The sequence below is a fragment of the Etheostoma cragini genome, chromosome 9 (genome assembly GCF_013103735.1).
Source record: "Etheostoma cragini isolate CJK2018 chromosome 9, CSU_Ecrag_1.0, whole genome shotgun sequence".
NCBI lineage: Eukaryota > Metazoa > Chordata > Actinopteri > Perciformes > Percidae > Etheostoma > Etheostoma cragini.
This window is the reverse complement of record NC_048415.1, coordinates 15,277,748-15,289,715: the sequence shown is the minus strand read 5'-3', so window position 1 is coordinate 15,289,715 and position 11,968 is coordinate 15,277,748. Positions and strand designations below refer to the sequence as shown.

At 38.6% G+C, this 11,968-nt stretch overlaps 1 protein-coding gene across 7 annotated transcripts in view; it reads left to right on the top strand.

Moving 5' to 3' along the window:
* elavl4 (ELAV like neuron-specific RNA binding protein 4) overlaps positions 1-11,356 on the top strand; it is an 80,654-nt gene extending 69,298 nt beyond the window's left edge. For 5 of the 7 annotated variants that reach the window (XM_034881396.1, XM_034881400.1, XM_034881397.1 and 2 more), the window contains 2 exons: positions 3,775-3,813; positions 6,790-11,356. In XM_034881396.1, coding sequence (XP_034737287.1) covers positions 3,775-3,813; positions 6,790-7,117 — 367 coding nt within the window. In that variant the 3' untranslated portion in view covers positions 7,118-11,356. The remainder of the gene's footprint in view (positions 1-3,774; positions 3,814-6,789) is intronic. The other 2 variants (XM_034881399.1, XM_034881398.1) reach the window with 1 other exon arrangement.
* Positions 11,357-11,968: the final 612 nt, after the last annotated feature.

Here is an 11,968-nt window from a genome sequence, read left to right as displayed (position 1 = left end):
TATATATATATATATATATATATATATATATATATATTCGATTCTCATTTAATTTTACGAGCCGACCGCATCACAAACACCACTACTTTCTTCTGTGAGTTTTAAACATAGACTGTATAAAATAGGTTTTAAAACTCTCCCATGTGCTGCGATGCTCTCTCTTCTCTTAATTGAAGCCTCTATGTTTACAGGGTTGTGGTGACGCGCAATATGCTATAGGTGCCGAAACAAACCTATGTTTGGTACTGCCAATTTGTTTTGTAATTACACTTTGTAAAAAAAATAAAACAGTGGCAGAGAATCGTGTTATCAAATTGGGATTCATATTTTTCCCTGAATCTTGCAGGCATACTACCTAGTCATTTCCTGTCACTCATAAGGACACAAACAGCCCTTTTTTAATTTAAACGTTACATACAACACTTACAGATGGTTAAGGCTTTTCTCCATGACGTCATGTTGCCTACAACAAAAAACAAGACAGAAACAGGTGATCGTATAATATTCCGCTCTATCATCCGATCCAACGAGAACGTTTCAGAACTGGATAGAGAATATATACTTTAACAATTACCTCTCTCTTTCAATAACACTAAGCCGGACGTGCTGTTTACTCTCTATCAAAGTCAGAGTTTGGAAGGTATTTTTCTTCTGGAGCGGCTTCCCTGGTGTGACACCTGAGCGATGTAGCGTGGCTGTGTGTCTGTGATACGCCAAGCCAATTTACAGGCTCTGCAGGAGAGCTGTCGCTTCCCATCACAACTCACAACCACAGGACACTTCCTCACTGTGTCTCTGTACTCCTGCTCTCTGCTTCCATGCCCTCCACTAAAGCCTCAACACTTTAGAAGTTAGAAATGTGCTCTATGTGCACAGTTTCCCTTTTTTTTTTTTTTTACTAAATCTTTAAGGGCAGTGCAAAAGGACTTTTTTCCCCTAATACAACATAGTATTCAGTCAAACCTGAGCTATTGGTTGTTCTGTTTTTCTTTGAAGATATACATTTAAATCTAAAGTAAGATAAATTATAGTATGTTTTGTTGTTCAAAAGGTAAAACTATATTAAATGAACTTAAAATAAGTAGAATTACATGTAAATTAGCGCTAGAAATCAAATCAGTTAAAGATTGTAAAAACCCTACTTGCTTTACATGTTTAACAAGTTTGTGCTGCTGCTTATAGGTAGTAACTAAGTTTAAAAAAACAACAACTTATAATTGCAGTTATCATGTGTGACTAACTCATGTGGGCCTGCTGTAACACAAGTTAATGTATAATGTGCTTGTATGGTCCCTCTCCAAGACAGCAAACATTATCGACTCAAGCACAATACACCGAGCCCTAGATCCCAGCTCCCTTTCCGGTCCTCTGTCGTTAACTAATGGTACTAATTAGCAAATTAGCCTTATTATATCCAGGGCAGGAGCCAATTTTAATTGAACAGATTTTTGTTTCAAAAAAGAGAAGACAAAAACACCCATTCCTCCATTAACAGGCATTGAGAGAAAGCACAAAAGCCCTATTGTTTATATTGAGCTTGGAGAGGCAGTGTGAAAAGCTGGCAGAGTGTTTGCATGGTGAGCGTGCATCAGTGTGTGTTCGTACATGTGCAAGAGAGAGGTACAGAGAGAGAGGGGGTTGTACAGAGAGAAAGGCACAGAGAGAGAGTTGTAGAGAGAGAGAGGTAGAGAGAGAGAGCAGCAGGTTGTTTTGTTGTGGCCCAATGGCCCGGCGGCCAGCAGATGTCTTCATGCTTCAGGGCCTGGAGCTCCTCTCCTCTGAGCATCCTCTCCAATTGACTCATTTACCCACAAAGCAGCCTGCTTCTTTCCTTCCCAAGTAATGGGCTAATTACTGCTTTAATGATTATATATCCTTTTATCCCCACTTTATTTCTTTGTTTTAGGGCTGCTTTTGTACTTTTTTGATAATGGTTGGAGAAAAAGTGCTGTAGTAGACACACTTTGAACCCAGATAATATGTAGGCCTAGAATGTTTATGTAAAATTTTAAAAGGTTATGTAAATTAACTCAGCTGACCTCGGTGTGGGGGGTACATTGTAAGTACCTATCACAATATGACTTTTAGACATTTTAAACATTTAAATGCATCTTAAACATTACAATTTTAAAACCATCACTGTGAGCAGCTTGTGAGGCAGTATAAAATATTTTAAAAAACAGCTTATTACACTGCTCCTCAGTCTTGATCTTCAGTATTCACAGTTCTGCAAGATTACTAATTTATGAGGTAATAAACTACAATTACCTGGCATCCCGTTGTTTAATTGATCCATAATGAGAAGACTACTGATCTGTTATCTCTAACATGCAACATAAATATAGTTTAAAATATGTAATGTAAATTGTATTGTAATTATTATTTAAGTTATATCTTAAAAGCCATTAAAATGTATCCACTTTCTTAACGGCAATCAAATAATGTAGTTTTGGATACATTATGTGACTAAATAATGTAACTGTTAAATAGTGTTAATTATAGAATGGTTACCAGGATTATATTTTGGTAAAAACAATGACATTTTCAATTAAGATTTGAATACTGTGTAGCAGGTTTGTTGCAAGAAAACAAATGCTTGTTGACTGAAAGACACAAGGAGAAACAACGCTTCTAGTTCAGTCAAAGTCAGAGAGTTTGTAGTGTGTTCAAGAGGAACAAGGCGTCACTGGCCAGCTGTTGCTCAATAAGCCGTGGCCCTTGTCCATTAGGCCAGAAGAGTTAATAAGACATGAGACAGGCCAGACCCAAGTGAGGAATGAAGGTCATTGAGTCACCAAGCAGACTGCATCCAGCCAACATTTGATACAGCTCACAAACAGACACACACAGACACACATACCCTGGCTGACTGCAATGGCTGCTCACTCACTGGGCTAAAATAATTATTATTTTTTTAAATGTAAGCCTTAGACAGAGGACACCGTCTGACTAACACTCAGCCATTCCACCTTACGTGTTAGCACTTAACAGGTTGACCCTAACCACAAAGACAGACATTCACAATTCCATGGCTAGTTTAATGTTCAGTTGTGTTCTTGTTGGTCCACCTGATAGAATACATGTTAATCTTCACCCCTGCTCCCACTCACCATCATTCAAATGCCAAACCATTACACTGACAGAACTCTGGATCATTTCCTGTCATCTCAGGTGTTCTCTCAATTGAGTTAACACAAATCAAAGGCCATAGTCAATGAAGATCTTTTTAATAACCGCCATGTTCTAATAAACCATCAATGTGGTGGCCTAAATTGCATGGAATACTCAATTTACTCCATACAAAATAAGCCAATGATTTGCCATTGCGTAGCACTATGACTAGCCTAGCATCCTTATATAGCATGTGCCATGCTACGCTCACGCGTTGCCGCCATTAGTGCTCTGTGTGTGACTGTAAGACTGAACTGTGACCAGTCCACTGCTGCAGTCTTGTGTAACAATTAAAAAGTCGCCCCAACAGTAATTTTGATGTGCCTTTAACACTCTGCTCTGGCATTAGCTAGGGCAGGGCTATACTGAAGCCCATGTGGCCAACCAAGCAAGTGCCGACCATACTGATGGTACTGTGGATTCATTAACCGATGATAGTATTTTCTGGTGGGGCTCCTCAGTGTAATGGGCCAACTATAGATGGGTTTGTTTGTTCTTAAGTGAGGAGGACCATGCAGTTCCAACAGGGACTTAACATTAGTTCCATTGAGTGAGTCGACCATCTGCCCACCATTAACCCCAGAACCCTCCTTCTCTTTACAGGCTGGACAATTTGCTTAATATGGCCTATGGCGTAAAGAGGTAATTAAAAACTTCACCCAATGCCAGATGTCCATGTTGACTCAATGATTTATCAATTTCTTTTTTTTCTGTTCTGTTTTTAGTTTATGTTTCCTTGTATTTTTGCAGTCACTTTGCGTTTGACAATTCGTTCAAGGTCAACTGCATTTTTGGTTCTTTGATTTGTTTTTGTTTTTTCCTCGTAAGCTTGAGTTGGTTTTAAAACCCTACCAACCACTTAGGTGTTTAAAAAAAAAAAAAAAAAAATTCTGAAAACAATCAGTCTTTGTTTTCAGTGGTGATGAATTTGCTTTGTTTTGATTATGACAAGTGCTGGTGTTGTTTGGATTGTTTCTGTGTACTGAATGGATTTTGTTCTCTGGTGTAAAACTCCTAATTTCTAGGTGTGTTTTTTTCTACCGGATTCAGGTTCTCCTGCCTTGTCACTCCACAGCTATATCTTGGGAATAGTCTCTTTTGGAGCCAATTTTGAATTTGTCACATTGATTATATGGGTATCAACTCACGCCATCATTGGAACAAAACCTTTACACATCCACTACCAACTATGTACATACAGTAATTCTTTATATGATAAATGTGCATCCGTGCAGTGGCAACTGACAAACTGATATACTGCCTTAATTTCTTGGCAGTACTAGCTGAGATGAGGTTAGTGTTCAGCAAGGACACAGGATAAGGCTGGATGAACCTGGATCTCTGCTGGAAACAGGAAGCGCTGTTTCACTGCAGACAGCTCCAGCTTTGCTCGGCACTGCTCTGCTCAAATTCCTTCCTTTCGCCTCCATGTTTCATTTTGCTTTCTTGCTACCATAGGCCTTACATAACTCAGAGCAGCAGCCACTGTGGTGATAGATGTTTCATGTGCTGACGGTGGCATCTTGCATGTTGCACAGGGGACACCATCTGAAGTCAGCTTAGCTACTCAAACAGACATGATGTTTTGGCTTCTACAGAAATGTTCTCTTAGCAAGTCTTCCTGAAAAGCTGTGATTTTGTTTAACCCTTAGTGCCTCCCATTCCCAATAAGCACTGTGGCATCACTATGAGCCTTGACATGATCCTCTAATGGATGAAAATAGGGTCTGATTCAGCCGTCATGATGGCAAAGCATGCCATCAAGTTAAAAGTGCTTCTCAGTGATCTGAGGTCATTATTTGAAAGAAAAGAGAAGAAAGTTAAGAGCTGGAGGTGCTTGGCTTCAATAAGGACAGAATAGATATCTGGTCAGCTACACTGTTGCTATGCAACCCCAGGTCTTGTCTGTAACATTGGTTAGTGTTTGGTCCCGCTCTGATGGGTATGCTCGCATGCGCGTTTACACACAAACACACACACACACACACACACACACCTTCAAAGTGGCAGTGTTAGCTAGCCTCCAACCCATCAAACTCTCACAAACCTCGTCACAACCTCCAGCTTTTACATATAAATCACCACCAAGTTTTTTTTTTTTTTTTGAAGCCAAGCAGGAGAGGCCTGACCGCAGCCGAGCAGGTCAGACAAGTCCTCGACTTGATGAAGTTGGTTAAGATTTCACCTGCCTAATACTGGAGAAAATATTACCTCCACATTAAGGCCATGTAGAGATATGTGAGACAAAGGGTTTAGAACCTTTTATTATACGGTTTGCTGCTGCACCAACCTTATGGTGAATATGAAAGTTCCCTTCTCAGTCATATAGATTTGTGATACTATAATCTATTTACTGTTATCTGGTTTTAATCATAAAGAAATATACATATATATAATCTTCATATCTTTAAAAAAAAGGTCTAATCGGTGCGTAGAGACCGCACAGTAATAAGCTAATCACCTCTGTATTAACATCAACAGCAAACACGATGGCCACAAGCAAACTCCGCATGACCAAAGTCATGCAGGAAGGTCGTAGTGATTGCCGGCCATATATAGTCACTGAAGAGAGTGAGGGTCGGGGGGCCCCGAGCAGCAAGCACCACTATCGATCAGTGCCACAAGCTCCGGAATAGAACAGAACACCCCGCAGACTGAAGAGTGGGAGGAATACACTTTGTCTCTTATTGCCACTGGGCTGTAAAGTGCTTCCATTTTCCATTTAGTTTGCTCCCTCTTTCCTCCTTCCCTCCCTTTCCTTAAGAAAGCAGCCTTCTTTGAGACAGCTGCAGCAAAGCGGAAATCTCAATTAAAGCACACCCTATAATGCCTATAGTCGTTTTTGGAGAGAGGTGGCATAAGAAATGAACCTTTTTATCTCATTTACCTTTTATTTAAAAGTGTTTTTTTCCCTCCTTTCCCTTTTCCTTTGAGCGGAAAGGCAATTAAGTGAAGTCAACTGAGAATTCAAATCTCTTGCATCACAAGAAAAAGGAAAAGATTATGAGGCGAATGAGAACAGATTTAGCAGACTGGTGCATGGTCTTTGATGGATTTCTAGCAACGGTTTAATTCAACAACTTCCTGCAATTTTGCTCCTAAAGGAGCCACTCAAGGATACAAAGAGAGAACCTTCGTCTGCATCTCCTTCAGCAGAGATACAGCACGCAGCACGTGACAGGAGGCCTCTCAGAATTGAGGAGCTCATTTAGTAGTAGCTATGCAGACACATACACAAAAACTCATGCATTTAGAAATTAATGTATATACATAGATTCACGCATATACTGTACATCCATATTTTTCGGACATTGTGCTATTGGTTAGCAGATCAGTTTTTTTCAGTAAATCATAAATATTTCAACGATTAAGTTTGAGGCTTTATTTTTTTATGGCTATAGATAGTAGCATATCACGCAGGTCAGAATTGACAAGCTTTTAGATTTTGGAAGGATTATGTATTTAAAAATGTGGCTTTACAAGACAATTTGGAGATAGGTTTGTCACCGGTTTATGGCCATTTCATTTACATTAGATGAATTCTATATGCCTTCACCCGTTCAATTAAAACTTGCGATTTTCTCTCTCCCCCTCTTTCTGCTCTCCCTCTCCTCCTAGGTTCTCCCCCATCACCATTGACAGCATGACCAGCCTGGTTGGCATGAACATCCCTGGGCACACGGGCACCGGTTGGTGCATCTTCGTGTACAACCTGTCCCCAGATTCAGATGAGAGTGTGCTCTGGCAGCTGTTTGGGCCCTTCGGTGCGGTCAACAATGTCAAGGTGATCCGTGACTTCAACACCAACAAGTGCAAAGGCTTTGGCTTTGTCACCATGACGAATTACGACGAGGCGGCCATGGCCATCGCCAGTCTCAACGGCTACAGGTTGGGCGACCGTGTCTTGCAAGTCTCCTTCAAGACTAACAAGACACACAAGTCCTGAACTTTAACAAGTAGAAGCAGTTGCCCCGCGACTTTGTCAGCTCTCAAATTGCCCCAAACCTTTCCCCCCACCTCCACCTGTCCCTTAGCCCCTTCAGTCACTACCACCCTACTACAGCCATCCAACACAGCAAACAAACTCCAACCGGAACACAAAGCAACCGACAAACCATCAAACAAATTGAACTAGAAATGGCTTATATTATAACTTTGGACCTATAAGCCAATGTTGCCTAAGTATTACAAAAATGAAATGATGAAAATGTTCATGAGTTTTTTGGAAGCTCCTGTGATAATGCAGGCTTCTCTTTATTGTATATTCTTTCTGTTTGTTGTGGTTGTTAAAATGATTTTTCTCTTCTGTGTACACAGTAGCAAATCCCTGTATCCCCTTATTTCAGAGAAGAGAACGTCCTTTTTAGATTGAAACCTTTTCTCTGTCTTGATTCAGGATTTGTTTTTCTTTTGTAAATCCGGATCCACTGTCGTTAGTATTAAATACCTCCCTGTCGGTGAAAGGGAGCGGGCTCTTTTCTAAATTGGTGAACCATTCATTCATTTTTAGTGTGTATCCAAAACCTCCCCTTATCGATTATAGATGGGATTCCACAATCTCAGCAACTCTAATGTAGAAAAGAAAAGAATTTCTAACATTGATTTTGTTTTGTATCGCAAACAAAACATAATGTCTTTCCTCACAGGGGTTTAGGGAGATGGGGCGAGGGAGGGGATGGGTTAGCTTTCCTGATGACACGTTCAGTAATTTAAGAAAAAAAAAACACCGTTGCCAAAGAGAAGATCTCTTTGCTTGAAAAAAAATGCGTTTAGAAAAAGATAAAAATAAAGAGAAAGAAGATCTATTTTTATAAATGATAATTAAAATAATAATTATTGAAGAATTTTTACAAGAATCTGGATTTGAAAAAGAGAAAAATATTTTGACTGGCTAACTAGGGGGGGCCGGGGCGGGAGGGAGGGGGCACCACCTTGTCTTGTTGTTCTGCCGTGGTACTTTATAGGATCGAAGGTTGTTTGTTTTTTGGGGAATCCAAGTTGGCAGTGATTTTGTAGACGGAAGGGATGCAAGCCGAGGCAGGTGATTTTGGTAATTTTTCACATGTGTACTAGTGCGTAATTATTCAACAGCGATACCCAAAAGGGGAGGGAGAGGGGTCTTTCCAAGGCCTAACCATCCTTATAGTGCAGAGCCCTAAGCAAGAAGACCCTTTGTCCACTTGTTACTTGTTTTTGTCATCAGTCAATATGGGATATCAGTAAATAAATATATATATATACACATCTATCCATTTAGACAGCATACTATACATTATATCATTTTCTTCGGTCTGCGTTTGTGAATTTACATTTAAAAAGAACTTCCTTTTAGCGATCAACAGTAGGTGCTATACTACATTATTCACATATCTTAAATATCCAAGTTTGTTGTTCTATGTGTTGTTTAAAGGAAAAAAAATACTTCGATGTTGGCATTGAATTGAGCTGCTGTTCTTTGTTTAATATTTGTTTATTGTTGGCCCAAAAATCTGGTGAGACTTTCTTTGCTGAATAACCAGATTAATGAATTTGGGCTTTGTAAGAATCACTGAACAAATTTTTATTTTGTATTTTTTTTGTTTGGCTTGCTGACTTTTAGGTTACTTGCTGAGCGTGAAACGTTTGTCAAAACTAAATGATGATTAGCTAGTTCCGTTTAGTCTAGATATTTGTTTCCTTAAAAAGGATCTATGACAACTGTGTCTTTCTTTGCTGTGTACAAATAGATGATATATATATACATATATAGTCTACATTTGTTTTACAATATCTACTGTACTATATGAGTTGTCACTGTTCTTTTGTTTGAGCTTGTCTTTTTCATATGACAACTTATTATGAAGTGGTGGTTCAGTTACTTAGAAAAACTTGTGAGGAAACTGTTCAATTGTTGTCATGTTGCTTGTGGAGAAAAAAAAAAGATTTGGATTAACTTTCAGTTTGCTGCCGCGGCAAAAGAAACCGAACAAAAGCTTAGAATATGACTATTTGTTTACCAGTTTATTCACTTCTCTATTTTTTAAACTATTTATTTTTCTATTTATTTGTATTTATTATTTTATATGTGTATTTATGTATTTATTTGTTTCATTGTCTGTGTATTTGCGTGATTCTGGTACAGGGAGGGTGGCGTTTCTGAGCAAAAGGGAACAAAGCGACTAGTGGAGAGGCTCTTCCAGTAGTCCACTGCACTGAGAGAACTTTTAGTACGTTTGTGCTTTGTACCAATATATCAAAATTACAATATAAAAAATCTAAAAGTCAAGAAAACTGAAAAAAATGTCTGGAGGGTTGGGGGACGCTCTTCCCTTATTACTAGAAACAGTTACTCGCTATGCATAACCTAGTTAATAGTTAAATTTGCTATTGCTTTTTTCTTGTCTTGTTAAAATGAAATCTTTAGATCTTTTTCAATAAAGTTTAGTCTTAATAGAATGTTATAAACAGTCGTTCTGGTTCAATATAACCTGTGATAAGTTTGTGTAGTTCTAAAAAGCCACTCCGTCCACACCCTCCCTCCACTTACTACCGCTTTGTGATGAAACCTTATGCAAAAATGTGGGTCTGAAAGCATAGTTTTCAGTTTTCAGTAAAACATTTTATATAACATTCAGCTCTTGGAGGCTTGGGCAGATACATTTTAAAAGGAGCAAATGCCCATTGTTGTTTGAGGGTCATTCATTGCACTGGACTAAATGGGTCGAAATCACTTAAGAGTCAAACTTATTTTTAAAAATATTCATCATGTTTTCAAATGACATACCAACAAATCTTTAAAAATGAGAAATTGTTACCATTGCACACCAACTGTTATTTAAAGCAGTTGTTGCTATACTTAAGAAATACTCTGGAGGTATGAAAAGGGATTGTACCGATTCTATATTTTATATACTCTAATATGATATATATTATATATTTTGAAAGGTGAAAGGTAAGGGAATGGTTCCAGAAGTATAAATATACGGAATTGGATTTTTCTGTTTGTTGTTAAGACTTGAAAACATGAAGGAGGTGTGTGGAGAGCATTTCAAACACTCAGACGCATGCTCACATAAGTACATCCTTCTCTCTCACACCTCAGTCATCTGACAGGCCGGGTCATCTTATATCATCATTAATATCCAGTCATCATCTGCGCCATCCAATCGCATAGTTTTCTAATGTCATAAACGGCAACAAACAAAGCAACCCACCCACCCACCAACCAGACCCCTTCATGCTCCCCGCTGCCGTCGGGAGCTTGAATTATGCAACGACCCCAGTAGAATGTTGTTCTGATGTGTGAACTAATTTCCTACACTGTATGACTTTTGAACTCTTACAATGCGTGCCTGTGTTCCGCCTAGACCCTGTGTGCATGTGTGTGTGTGAGTGTGTGTGTGAGTGTTCCTTTTATGTAATTGTGTGTGCGTTTTGTGCGTTTGCCCATGTTTGTTAGCGTGGAGTACGTCCAAATGTTTGTATATACAGTATATACATATGTTAAGTGTGTGAGTGTATGAGTGTGTGAGTGAGAGAGTATTTGGTTCTGTTTAGTGCACATATATACAAAAGTATAATGTATGTTTGTCTCCCTGAGTGCATGTGTGACAGAGATGGCCAGTGCGGTTGTGTGTGTCAATATGTGTGCATGTCAGGGTGTTTGTAACATGGGGCTGCGTCACCTCGCTCTATGCCCAACCCCTATGGCTCACACCATCCCCTGTAGCGCCTTATAGTGGCAGCCTGCCAGTAGGAACAACGCAGCCAGTAGTGGAGGAGGGAAGGTGAACAGAGGAACTCGGCTCTTGTCAGTTTTCATTTTCCTCCTGAGACGTGTTTGTTTACTATCTGAAAAATCTATAAACGAAATCTTTAAAGACAAAAAAGACGAAAAAATGTTCACAGGGGCCCCATGACTGTGGCTCTCTCTACTCTCTCCTGCTTATGTTATTACTTAACAATTATCAATGATGATTATTATGATTATTATTGCTATTATTCTTAGTATTCTTATTCTTATTATTAATCCAATTACTGCGATGAATGACTTCATGTTATCCTTGCTAGTTTAGGTCATTTCTGAAACTGGAAACAAAATAAAAATCTTGCTGTAAATGTTTGTTTTTTCTTTTTCATAAAACTGTTGTGTTTGAATTATTTGTACTTTTGAATGTTGGGACAATAAAATGAGGTGTTAAGAGCTTGGATGTTTCTTGTTGTGATGAATGAAGCATATAAATATTTCACACTGCACACTAAAAGGGGGCATCTTCCCGATATGTTTAAAAAGCATTCTCTTAATTGTTTGCACTTCTTTATCTACCTCTCTTTTGTTGATGGTTAGGTTTAATCAGGGAGATCAATAAGGTATTATGGTCAATTCATCTCATTAATATACTTAATGAAGAGTGCACCTTATATCTTGGATATTCAGTGTAGGCTTAATTGTAGATTTTAAGGGATTAGTCAACTAATCAGCATTTTTCCCCCTGATAAATGAATTTTCTGTCTAGCGTTTAATGAGGTATTTGCTACTTTTTGAAGTTATCTTATGATTGAAAATTGAGTTTTAGACAAACCTAGCAATTCCAAGAGGTTTTCTTTGGGCCTTGGGTTTTTCATAGTTTTCCGAGATTTAATTAATGTAAAGCAATCACTCAATCCAAAAAATGTATCAGATTAATCAAAAAAGATCCTCACATGATCTACTATAGTTTTAGTCGTAGTTTATTGCTTTATCTCTCGACAAGAGGCAAGAATTCAAATTAGTAATACAATACAATGGAATTAACTGCGACCGTAAATCACAGATTTA